The 13545-nt window shown below is 38.6% G+C and overlaps 1 protein-coding gene across 1 annotated transcript; it reads left to right on the plus strand.

Annotated features, from left to right (window-relative positions):
- The first annotated feature begins 468 nt into the window (after positions 1-468).
- Positions 469-10866, plus strand: LOC107590814 (CCR4-NOT transcription complex subunit 4-like). The gene is made up of 13 exons (XM_016279728.1): positions 469-732; positions 1978-2200; positions 4970-5167; positions 6065-6151; positions 6311-6412; positions 6560-6685; positions 6802-6923; positions 7573-7782; positions 7908-7965; positions 8040-8295; positions 8385-8816; positions 9881-10114; positions 10202-10866. The coding sequence occupies exons 2-13, from the start codon at positions 2027-2029 to the stop codon at positions 10519-10521; spliced, it is 2319 nt and encodes a 772-aa protein (XP_016135214.1). The 5' UTR covers positions 469-732; positions 1978-2026; the 3' UTR covers positions 10522-10866.
- Positions 10867-13545: the final 2679 nt, after the last annotated feature.

Consider the following 13545-nt stretch of genomic DNA (forward strand, 5'->3'; position numbering starts at 1 on the left):
AAATCAAGTTAATGTTTTAACTGCAAAATAAAATCTTTTTACATTTTAAATATCTTTTTAAAATTTAATTCTTTTATAATTATTATACATGCAGTTTTTATCATGTTAACTGAGAGAATACATTAAATTATACTATTTAAAAAGTTACCATTTGGTTGAATTTCAAAAAAAAAAAAAAAAAGTGTAAATAAAATCTATAAGAAATTGTCTTATAAAACAAAGTTATATAGTATTTAGTTAAATATTTAATTTACATTTCTATAACTGTTACAATAACAAAAGCAAATTATAAACTTTAAAAAATGTAAATACTTTTAAAAATTTATTTTTCTAAGTGCACCTAAATCTGACATGGATGGTATCGATTTGTATCGCCCCTCGTGGTGACTGTAGTACATTACTGATGTTAAAAATTATGTTGACAAAAATTAACTACATCTCCCACAATGCATTGTGCTTCGCATCTTGCGCAAACTCAGTGAGCGCTGACTGGTTACTGTATTCCCTCCTCATTTCAGTGTAAGATGGTGGTAAAAATCTGCTACCTAGGTAAACAGTAAAACTGAGTAGGGAAACATCTAATCAATTTTGAACATCTGAGCTGTGGAGTAGTGCTCATTCCAAACTATCAGATAGGCACATCTGATCAGTTGAAAGGCAGAAACCCCCGCCTAAACTAGAGTGAATATCCCTTGGAGTGGAATCCCTGCAATACAGGACCAGCTAGTAGAAGTGAGTAGCCTACAAAACAACTGCTTTAATCGCGATCAGTGTACCCGATTATAACTACTACATCGGTATTAGGTTTGTATCTGTGTGTTGAAGCAGAGTAACCCCATGGTTAAAGAATAAACCCTTCATTTTAAGTGAAGGATGAAGTCAAAGGTGGACAGGCGGCGGTTCCTCCTCTAGTCGCCGGGCCGTTCAGTAGGAGAGTCGCAGGCTTTTGCTGTGTGTAGGCCGCAAAATAGAAACGTTCAGAAAACACTCGTTGTCGACTAAATATATATGTAGGGAAAGTCGTTTTATTAACTTTCAATCATTTCAAAATATCCGTGCTTTTACGTTTGTGTGTTATTTATTGTTGGAGGGTAAATTAAATGTTTTTAGGCGTTGTGTTTTGTGCCGCACGTCAGTTGAAGTCTGTCCCAGCTGTGGAGACACCTGACCGGCTTTCAGCGCGACTGACGCGCCGCTAGACATATATGATGTGAGATGTCAATAATTGCGATTTCAATAATAATTCATAGACTTCAAACTAGGATTCAATGTGTTGTTTATTTAATTCATGTCAATTTGAGGCCGAAACAGGCTCTACGGAGGTCTACGAATCAGATGCGAGAGATTGAAGTGTAGATGTTTAATACATGCTTTCTCTGATATAATTTCATATGCTTTTTAGAATGTCTATTTTTGTGAGGAAAATATTAGCTACATCTTTTAAACATGCATTTGTTGTGATACAAATGTCAGGGTTGGACAAAAGGGATACTGAATCTTGTCATTCGCAATTCATTTAGATAGAAAGCTTTAGTATTTTGTGCTAAATACAACATTGGCTCTGTATTGTGTGTAAAAATCGTTTATTTTAAATGGAAATATTGTAAATTAGGTATTCGTGTCTGTCTATGAACTGTGAATACCTGACTTTCAGTCATCTCTAATGTGACCCAGTGGTCCTATTCTGCAATCCCAATACATCAGCATGTTTATAGACAACTGGGCAAACTGATTGTAATGAGAGAAACATGAAAAGGCTTAATGTGCTTTGTGGTAGCTTGATGTTTTGGACTGCTATGAGCCCACGACAGCTGACTGTATTCATTTGGCATGGCTATTCGCTTTGTTTTGATCTAACTGTATGCCATTTTTCAATATGAATAATTTAACAACAGCATTTATGTACTAAGGTAAAGTATTGTCATCATCCACAATTCCACATTTAAATCAAATCTACTTGCCTTGACTTTGCATCAGCCCTTCGGCCGACTTGCCAGAGACTCTCCCGAACTTGCAGTACGATAGGATGTCCCGCAGTCCCGAGCTGAAAGAAGACCCCATGGAGTGCCCACTGTGCATGGAACCGCTTGAGATTGACGATGTCAACTTCTTCCCCTGCACCTGCGGCTACCAAATCTGCCGCTTTTGCTGGCACCGCATCCGCACAGACGAGAACGGCCTCTGCCCTGCTTGCAGAAAGGTATGATTCTGCTTGAAACTTGTATACAACTTCTGATAATTGTGATGGACTACTTGTTCTATATCTGTTTGTCAAAACGTCAACGTTGCTATTGGGACACGTTACACTGTATATGAGAAGCTGTCCTTGATGTGCACTTTCTCAGGTAGTTGATACCGATATGGCTGATAGCGATATCTAAAACAGTGGTTCTCATCTGTTGTATCATGAACAGCAGGAGAAAACTATGTTAAATGCAAATAATGAAACCCAACTAACATCTAATATAAAAACCTGTATAATCGTGGATAGTTTGTATAGCAAAATAAAAAGGATTTTAAAAGGGATGAGAAATTATTATTATTTTTTTTGTTCAGTGCCTCTTCTGTCACAAATATTAAAGAAAATACGGCATGGTTTGTGCTAAATGTGTTTTGTTATGTGAATATTTGAATGCCAAGAACATAAATGCAAACACTCAAACTATAAAGACAAGTTTATTCGTTTTTCTACTAATATTAAATTAATCAGTAATATTAAATAAATGATAAATTATTTATTACCTATTAGATAATTATGTAAATACATATGAAAGTATTAAACAGTCAGTTGTTTATTATATTAGTAATACATTTTATGTTAGATTTTAGAGAGAACATTTGTTTAACTGTTGTATGAACATTTAAAGGGGACATAACACACACAGTTTCACCCAATCTCATGTTGATCTTGACTACCTATAGAGTAGTATAGCATCGTTCATATCTTTCGTTTTTCATATTTATAAAAGAAAAATACAGCTTTCCGATTTTCTCAGAAAACAGCTGAGCTGGAGGCGCGCCGTGGGCGGAGCTAAAGAATGATGAGCACTTGCCCGATTGCCAACAAAACACAGACATTTGATGCTGTTTCACTTACCGTCTGCAGTTCTGAATCATGACCGGGATGTTTTATAGCTGGGACCGCTCCATCTTCCAGTATCAAGCGATGTGCAAATCCAGCGTCGAACTGGGCCTTGTTTATAAAACTTTCGTCGACAAACACACTTGCAAACTCGGTTGCTGCCCCGGAAAACAAACTGCATCCACTGTTTACATAACGCTGGGTTCTTCGGGAAGCTGAACAAGGTTATCTTTCCCTTACAGCCAAAAACACACCTCTTTAGGTACATTTATCCTGAGCGAGTCCCGTGCAGCGCTGCTGAATGAAGCATGTTGATGGGTGCGCTCTTGCTCTCGCACCGGTCGATGTGTGCGTGGGCGCGCGCTTCTGGGAGAAATGCCCGTATAAGTAGTTCCACCCTTCATGACGTCACGAAGAGCCACGATCGAAAACAACTTTCCGAAACTTGTAAGAAACCCGGAAGTGTGTATTTAGCGCAGAAATAATCTGTTATACATCCAAATCGTTTTTTGAAACTTTGGCAATGTTTAGCATGAGATAACAGTGTAAACAACTCTGAATGCATGAAACAGCATTGTACCCCCCCTTTAACTATCATATGTGAAAAGGTTACTACACCCAAACATGAAAATTAATTTACTCATGTTTTTCCAAACCCATAAGTCTTTCTTTCATTTTATAAACACCATTTTTTTTAAATGGAGATTTCTTTTCAGTCTATTCCACCAAAACTTAGATGGTCCAAAAAGTTAATTTAAAACATTGTAAAACTAATCCATATGAAACAAGTGGTTTAATCCAAGTCTTCTGAAAGCATGATAATTTTATATAATGAACAGATTTAATCTTTGATCTATGCAGATCTCTTTATAAACTTTTTATAGCATCACAGATTTAGTGTAATGGACTATCAGTGTAGAAACAGCCATCTCGCAGGTTTCATTAAAAAATATCTTAATTTGTGTTTTAAAGAAGTCTCATGGGTTTGAAACAGGTGAGCAACTGATAACAGAATTTTCCTTTCTGGGTGAACTGACCTGTTAAACAATTCTGCTACTGTGTTGGGTCGCCACTTAATGCCCAACATACTGTCTGGCTCCTGAGGCAAAATCAGTTCAAAATCACCAATCTAGAAAGCTCGATGGTCAATATGTATTGTTACTATGAATGTATTGTTAAATATAAAAATATATATTGTTATGCACAAGCACAGTGGTCAAATACCATCTGATTAACCAGCCTTAATGTTCCCAAGCCTGATTATGCAATTGTGGCTAAAGTATATTGCGCCACTTTCTTGGCAAACTGCACTTCCCAAGTGTAAAAGCAATGTGGTTCATTTGGAAGGAAAGGAAAGGAGGTGAGTAGTGGAACACACACACAGAGCAGTGGGCAGCCAATGCTGTGGCGCCCGGGAGCATTTGGGGGTTAGGTGCCTTGCTCAAGGGGTCTCACCTCAGGCGTGGTATTGAGTGTAGAGAGAGCGCTGGACATTCACTCACCCCACCTACAATCCCTGCCGAACCTGATATTCGAACCCACGGCCTTTGGGTTACAAGCCTGACTTTCTAACCATTAGGTCACGACTGCCCCCTAATCTTTCAGGGGAGAGCGCAAACGCAGTCCCCCACTACCATAAATTATGCAGTCGAGATTCCCACATTTGGGGAATCCGCAGGGGTCAGCACGGCCGCAGTGCAATGGCCGAGCCTCACTCTGGGTGAAGCACCTTCTTGATCATGGTGTCTCCCCTGCCAGGTAAGTATCATTTGACTCACTGTGATGGTGTGTCAGCCTGAAAACTTGACCTATTTGCAGAGTTCTTTGAGAATTGCCACCCCTCAGATGCAGGTTCAAATGAGGTAACTGGCTCTGTGTGTTCTGTAGCCTTATCCGGAGGATCCGGCAGTATACAAACCACTGTCACAAGAGGAGATCCAGAGGATAAAGAATGAGAAAAAGCAGAAGCAGAACGAAAAGAAGCAGAAGGTAACAGAGAACCGCAAGCACCTAGCCAGTGTCCGTGTAGTGCAGCGGAACCTTGTATTCGTCGTGGGACTTTCTCAAAGACTTGCAGATGCGGAGGTGAATGCTCATGTTAGACAATGCCATTGTCTTTTTTTTTAATATATATATATATAACAACTCTTTGGATGTGCTGAATTATGAACTTTAAATTTTTTTTTACAATTATTTATATGTAATAATTTAATCATTCATTAATTTCTTGTTTTAATTTATTTTATTGCATTTATTTTAATGCATTTTTATTAATTACTAGATAATGAATAACTAGCTACTGGCTGAAATAAATTTAAATATACACTACCTTTCAAAAGTTCAGGGTAGGTTTTGTAGATTTGTAGAAGGCTGCATTTATTTGATCAAAAAATAGTAATATTGTGAATTGTTAACTTTTAAAATATTTTTTTAGGTTAATATATAAAATGTAACTTAATGCAATGCAAAGCTGAATTTTCAGCAGCCATTACTCCAGTTTTCAATGTCACATCATCCTTCAGAAATCATTCTAATATGCTGATTTGGTGATCAAGAAACATTTCTAATTATCAATATTTCTAAACAGTTCAATGCAGAATCAAATTTTCACTGATAAACTGAAAGCTCAAAAGATGAGCATTTATTTCAAATAGAAATATTTTGTAATATAAATGTAATTGAAATAGATTTAATGCATTCTTGCTGAATAAATGTATTAATTTCTTTTAAAAAATCATACTGACCCCAACCTTTTAAACGTTAGTGTACAATTTAATAATAAATAAATTAATGACTTAAATTGGTAATTTATTTTTAAAATTTGTACTGATTACAAACGTTTGAACGGTAATGTATTTCATCTCAATGTATGTGTATTTAAATCTCTGATCATGTAAAATCCACTGCACCCTTTGGCCATATCATATCAGTGAGAAATGTGTCACTTTTTGAAGAATCACTCTCACTTTGATTACTTCTCAGGTTCTAAAACGCCCGGAATATTTCGGAAAGTTCGGCAAAATCCATAAAGTGGTCATCAATAACAGCACATCATATGCAGGTTCACAGGTAAGAAAAGCCACATGTGATCTTAGTTATGAAACATGATGCTCACATGCTTCCTGTGCATTCAGCGCCTGTGAAAAAGTCTCTGGCTTAAGGCTACAGCAAAAGAGTAGAATAAAGAAAACACACTTATTACATTTATTTTGACCTTTCACTCCACAGGGTCCTAGTGCCAGTGCCTATGTAACTTACATTCGTTCAGAGGACGCCCTTAGAGCAATACAGTGTGTGAACAATGTAATAGTGGATGGTAGAACACTCAAGGTAAGTGCTAAACCATCACAATGTAAGCCATTTACAAAATTATCATACGTTAAGTATATTATGTCTGTGTTAAATGTTTATTGTGTATTCTGTCACTTTGAAGTTGTTTGTTTTTAAAATACTTGTCTGTCACTGTTTTGTCTCAAGGCTTCTTTAGGTACAACAAAGTACTGCAGTTATTTTCTCAAAAGCATGCAGTGTCCTAAACCGGACTGCATGTATTTACACGAACTAGGGGATGAAGCGGCTAGTTTTACAAAAGAAGAAATGCAGGTGAGCACATTTGTTTACAGATCAATCAGTTCAGAAAAAAGCATTTAGAAAAAGTTTTGCTGTCTGTTTTTTAAATTCTGGATATTGTTTGACTGCTGTGTGTAAATTGTTTTTAGGCTGGGAAACATCAAGAGTATGAACAAAAATTACTCCAAGACCTTTACAAAGCAAACCCCAACTTTTTACAAACCTCAACATGTGGGGAGAAGTCGAAGAGCAAACCCAACTCCACTCAGAGGTGTTGTTTTTATCCTGAATTTCATTGTTGCACCTGCCCAATCATATGAACATATTCATATTTATAAGTGACAATGAATGTGGCTTATGCTTACATTATATTCTATAATTAACTAAGCAGTAATGAATTTTCTTAAAATATATATAAAAAAAAAATATATATATATATATACACACTACCATTCAAACGTTTGTTGACGGTAAGATTTTTCTGATGTTTTTGAAAAACGTGTCTTATGTTCATTAAGGCAGCATTTATTTGATCAAAAAATGCAATGAAAAACAATTAATATTGTGAAATTACAATTTAAAATGTTTTTTTTTTTTTATCTCTTTTAAAATAATTTATTACTTGTATTTTAAATATATTTATTCAGCAGCCATTACTCCAGTCTTCAGCGTCACACTTTTTCAGGATTCTTTGACGAATAAAAAGTTCAAAAGAACAACATTTATTTAAAATAGTTTTTTTAAACATTATAAATGTCTTTACTGTTACTTTTAAAACACTTTTAAAACACTTACTGCATCCTTGCTAAATAAAAGCATTTATTTAATAAAAATTACTGAATATTGAATATTGTACATATAGTGTTTCTTTTCTATGAGAAATGTGATTTCCATTTTTAACTTTAACATTTTTCCCCCAGACCCAATAGTACCAATAAAGAAGGGTGGCCCTTATTACAGAACTATGGGAAAATGGTTAACGGTTTAACCACAGAGCATCGCAAATCCCCTCCTCTTTTAGACTGCCTAACAGACTCAGACCACATGACTCCAGACGAACCAGACCCTGAACAGGGAACAGAACAGAACACAGGCCTTCCACCCTTCCCATCAGCCTTAGAGCCTACCAGGTACTGTACTGCAGAAGCCTAGCCAGTAGTTGCTTTGATATACAACAACATACGTTTCATATCAAGTGATTTTTTTCTTCCTGTGTGTTTTGGTGCATGCTCATCACACTGTGCTTTTATTTCAGTCCAATTGGCAAACCATCAGAACCCATAAATATAGGAAACGGGGAAAATATATCACAGGTACGTGCTAAGAACTCTAAGAATCGTTACTGTGTTTTTTTTTTTGATCCATCTGTCTGTATTTGGTTTGACAGACATCCAGTAGCGATTCCCCATCTCCTCCACCTGGCTTTACTAAACCCAGCCTCGTTGTGCCCATCAGCGTGGCCGAACTCACAGCTCGCTCACCCTTCGAGGGGGCGGCAGCAGAGTCTCAGTCTCTTTTCTCAGACAACAGCAATTTCAGACATCCCAACCCCATCCCCAGTGGCCTGCCCCCTTTCTCCAGTTCACCACAGGGAGCCTCCGACTGGCCCATGACTCCAGAACCACAGAGCCTTTTCAGCTCAGGTAGGCCTGTACAGTGAATGCAGTGTAGTGAACCAATAAGATTGCAGTATGTGCGGGGCTAAACCCACCAAACTCTCTTCCTTTTGCAGACACTATCCCAGTGTCGTCCTCCACTGATTGGCAAGCGGCCTTTGGTTTTGGCTCTTCGGCCAAGCAGCAGCAGCAGCAGGACGATGACCTCGGCTTCGACCCATTTGACGTCACACGGAAGGCCCTGGCCGACCTCATAGAGAAAGAGTTGTCAGTCCAAGAGCATTCCCCCCTCTCTCCCAACCCCTCTTCCCACCAGACCAGCCTCCCCAACGGCCAACAGCACCTTCCTCACCTCCAGCACAGAGGCCTCTATAACTCATTTAGCCTGCCCCAACACATGGCCGCACGCCACCCCTGGATGGGCCTTCCCACCCGCAATAACCTCACACACTTGAACCACACGGCCTCAGCTGCGCACAGCCATTTCTTAGACCTGAGCATGCCGGCCCAGCACCACAGTATCGGCCTTGGGGGGATTCCTATATCAGGTTAGGGGATGTCTTGTGTACACCAGTTTTTTTGTGAAACACCTGTGTGTGTGTTAAAACACCTGGTCTAAGCAGGGCTACAGTTGTAGCCCACTGATCCAAATACAAACAAGTTGTTGAACTCATTCCCAGTATGTTTATTGTTGTTTTTTAACTTTTTTTATTAGTAAAAAGTTTATAAGGAAAAATTTATTTTATTTTCCCTTAATGGTTAATTCAGCTTGTTTGTGCCCCTGAGCCCTTTATGAGAGCGAACTGTGGTCATCTTCAGTGTTTTTATTAACTAAAACTATTAAAAACTATTTTCGGTAATTGAAATCAAGCTTGAATAAAATGAAATATAACCAAAAAACAGAAACTTGAGTAATATTGTTTTGGCAACTGAAAGAAGTAAAATTTACTTCCAGACTTACTAAAACCTAAACAGAAATAAAGCTAAATAGAAATATTTTTAAAAAGCACAACAAAATACTAAACTAAAATTAAAATGAAAACTGAAAATATTTTAAAAATCTATTAGTATAATTAATATAATAGCAATTAATAAATACTTTAATTGTATAGAAATAATATTTAGATAAAACGTCATCTTTAACCTCTCATCTGTAATTTATTTTTCTTGTTGATTATCCCATTTTACGTAAAATTGTTTGCAAATCAGTTTCACATAGACGTTAAGGGATTGTTCACCTGAAGATGAAAATTCTGTCATTGATTACTCATTCTCATGTCATTCCAAACTCGTAAGAACAAAGGGTTCATCTTCGTAACACAAATTAAGATATTTTTGATTAAATCTGAGAGGTTTCTGACCCTGCATTGACAGCAACACAACTAATGAGGACATTGTAAAAATGGTCCATGTGACATCAGTGGTTCAACGGTAATGTTAATAAGCTACGAGAATACTTTCTGTGTGCAAAGAAAACAAAAATAACAACTTTATTCAACAATTTCTTCTCTTCCGTTTCAGTCTTCGACGCATGTTCAGAAAAACTATCCCTTTAGGGATGCCGCAAAGTTTAAATTCTCTGGGTTTTTTCATCAATTTCTTGCTCTTTCAGAAAACAATGGTTCTGTGGAAAGCATAAATGTGAAAGAGTGGCAGGACGGACTGCGCGCGCTCCTACCAAATATCAACATCAACTTCGGAGGCCTCCCGAACTCTACCTCTTCCTCCTCCTCGTCCTCCACTTCCAGTGTGAACCACATCGGGGTGCCGGTAGGCTCGGCTGGAATCTCGCACAGCCTCATCTGGGAAAGTACGGCCAGTTGGATGGACCCCGCCATCATCACAGGTGCGATTTGTGTTTCGTAAACCCTCTGGTTACGGATAAAACCTTAATCAGAAATAGTACTCATTCATATCCCTTCATAAACTCCAGGTATCCCAGCATCCACAGGCAACAGTTTCGACTGTCTCCAGGATGACAATCCGCCACACTGGCTCAAGTCGCTGCAGGCGCTCACAGAGCTGGACGGACCGCCCAGCTCCAGCGCACTCCCACAGCCCCCGCACACCAGCCTCCTGGACGCGGCCGCCCAACTGTCCTTACACAGAGCCGCCTGGGCCCCTTACCTCCCTCCTCCCACACTCACCCCAAATCAGTTCCACTCCCCACCTCCAGGTTTTCAAACAGCCTTCAGACCCCCAGCGCAGACGGCCACAGACATCCTACAGAGTGCCGGTATTGACCGTCACTAAAGACAACCTTCTCTCAATTTAACTGCATCACAAATATGAAACTGCAAATATACCCCTTCCATTAATAACGTAACATAAGCTCTTGTCTTTCTACCCTTTCCCTCTCCATCCCTTCCCCATCAGGATTTGTTTGTCTGTTGACAGTTTTTTTGAAGGCACACATATGATGAGCACCATCAGTGCAGGGTAATGGTTGAGACAGATACTGAGGGTCCTAACACATATTCACACACACCTTCACATATGATTCTGGGGGAAAATAAGTGTCTGACACTGAAATGTGCAGAGGAAACCGTGAGCACTGACGTGTACATGTGACTAACAATGGCTAAACAGAATGTGCTTAAACGAATAACGTGTCTGATTGGCGTCACTCCTTCGTCCAAGGTACAGACTGTAATTTAATACTGTGAATCTTTACACTTCCCGTACGTTAGGTCTCACCACCACTTGAAGGAAATGGATTATAATATGTTCTCGGCTTCTTACACGTTTAATGTTTACGAAGCTACAGGTGAGATGTTTGAGTGCATTAGTAGAATCCAAACCCTGGTCCTCATTAGAGGGGACTCCATTAATCACAGAGTAGTATTAGTAGAATCCAAACGAATGTGAAACAACTTTGTAATAATTTAAGTTCAATATTTAAAAACTGAAATTGATTTTACACACTTTAAGCAATATCGTATTGCATATTTAATCAACATCACACAGCCCTAATAACAGTGGAAACAACAAAACACGCAGTCATTTTCTGCTCATAAAAAAAAAAGGTAAGAGCAATACATCGTTCTAAACTGTAAAGGGTCTACTTTTATTTGTGTGCACTCACAAATCAACAAAACGTTGTGCTTTTATAAAAATAAAGAAAACGAACGCTTTCTGCAGTCTCAGTTTTGAGCAGGAGCACATTTAAGTTCAATATTTAAAAACTGAAATTGATTTTACACACTTTAATCAACATCACACAGCCCTAATAACAGTGGAAACAACAAAACACGCAGTCATTTTCTGCTCATAAAAAAGGTAAGAGCAATACATCGTTCTAAACTGTAAAGGGTCTACTTTTATTTGTGCGCACTCACAATCAACAAAACATTGTGCTTTTATAAAAACGAACGCTTTCTGCTGTCTCGGTTTTGAGCAGGAGCACAATCACAATGATGAACTTAAACTTAGCTAACTGTCTCACAGGCACGATAAATATATAGAAAGCTTTAAATTACTAGTTGAAAATGAAATGATTCAAATCAAAAATATAAACTACTTCATTATGTAATCTCTAAAGAGCCAGTTCTCTCTAAATGCACTTCCAATGAGTCACTTCTTTCCACCATAATTGATGGATGCCTAAAATATATATTTAAATAATAAGCCTAAAACAGGCCCGATTATAATTTGCGTTTTATTTTATAATGCCATACAAATTATAATGGTACTATAATTGCGTCACTGATATTTTCTGATTGTTACATTGCTCTGTTCTGAATAACTTACAGGATTTGCTGCAATGCAACTTTGTCTGATGTGAACAAACCTTTTTTTTTTTTTTTTAAATCCATGCAGCAAATGCGCTAAAAATTACTTTACTGCATTCCAGACGCTTTTAAAGTACTTTATACATTTTATGGGTAGCTTGAATGTAAAGCAGTCATGAATTCGTTGTATTCCCATTTGTAAAACAGCGTAAATTAATTGTAGGCTAACCCGAGCTCATGAAAGTGCGTATAGCACGATTTTCTGCTTCTATTTGGCGTAATTTATGCGCGGAAATTGACTTTGGCATGCAAAAGACCGAAATTCATAATGGCACGGCTGGTTCAGTCGACAGAAACACAGGACACACAGGCCTATAGAACTACTGCCGAAATGTTTGCGGGGCAGACCTCAGGTCAGTCCGAGCGCTCACGGTGCGCACAGCGCGTGCAGCCCTCTACACCTGCAGGCGCCACTGCAGCCATCCAGCGCGCTCTGGTTTACAGGCTACTTGTAGAAGACCAAACGGGGGCGCCATTAGATTAACTTCTTTAGGCAGTTTACCAGTGGAAAAAAGAAAGACACACAGTTAACTTTGCTGTACTACGGTCAAAACAAAACACGTTTACAAACCAAACACTACGGTCAAACGAGACAAAAACAAGACAAACAAAAAACGCTCCAAGCGTGATTCAATCGGAGCACTTACACAAGCTTGCGGTGTGCACAAGTCAAACGCCATTCTCGGAGGAACCCAACCCTGCAGCGAGTGTCTGAGCTCAGGCTTATTTGCAGGATCAGTGTAGAGATCCGCAAAAGTTGGCCATGCTCAATTTGCTCTGCTCAGCGTGCTGAACGCCCACAGATCCGACGCGCGTGCAGCAGAGGTGAACTCTTCGCGGCAGTCGGACTGTCCGCGCGCAAACACTCAAACCTGTGAGACCGAGCATCAGAGTACTCTATAGCTTTTTTTATACGCATCGGAACCGCGGAAAACTTCCCGTAATATACTGAAAGCTTAAGACAAAACAGTATAAATACCGTACAGGAAGCCAGCGAGCGTTAGGGTTAGAAGAAGTACTCTGTACATTCCCTCACGCGGCAAGGCTTTATATAGTGTTGATGATGTCACGATGAGGGACCCTCCCGCTGGGCTCTGATTGGCTGGTTCGCCCGCCAAACTGCTGATCCAACTCAATCAATAATAAGCCTAAAACAGGCCCGATTATAATTTGCGTTTTATTTTATAATGCCATACAAATTATAATGGTACTATAATTGCGTCACTGATATTTTCTGATTGTTACATTGCTCTGTTCTGAATAACTTACAGGATTTGCTGCAATGCAACTTTGTCTGATGTGAACAAACCTTTTTTTTTTTTTTTTAAATCCATGCAGCAAATGCGCTAAAAATTACTTTACTGCATTCCAGACGCTTTTAAAGTACTTTATACATTTTATGGGTAGCTTGAATGTAAAGCAGTCATGAATTCGTTGTATTCCCATTTGTAAAACAGCGTAAATTAATTGTAGGCTAACCCGAGCT

The sequence above is a fragment of the Sinocyclocheilus grahami genome, unplaced genomic scaffold, assembly GCF_001515645.1.
Source record: "Sinocyclocheilus grahami isolate Dianchi unplaced genomic scaffold, SAMN03320097.WGS_v1.1 scaffold133.1, whole genome shotgun sequence".
NCBI lineage: Eukaryota > Metazoa > Chordata > Actinopteri > Cypriniformes > Cyprinidae > Sinocyclocheilus > Sinocyclocheilus grahami.

What these genes read in the sequence shown, in the direction of transcription:
- LOC107590814 (XM_016279728.1), top strand. Translation starts at nt 2,027, where the DNA reads ATGTCCCGCAGTCCCGAGCTGAAAGAAGACCCCATGGAGTGCCCACTG. An exon ending in TCTGCCCTGCTTGCAGAAAG is followed by an intron (nt 2,201 to 4,969) that starts GTATGATTCTGC and finishes TGTGTTCTGTAG; the next exon opens with CCTTATCCGGAGGATCCGGC. An exon ending in GGACCCCGCCATCATCACAG is followed by an intron (nt 10,115 to 10,201) that starts GTGCGATTTGTG and finishes CATAAACTCCAG; the next exon opens with GTATCCCAGCATCCACAGGC.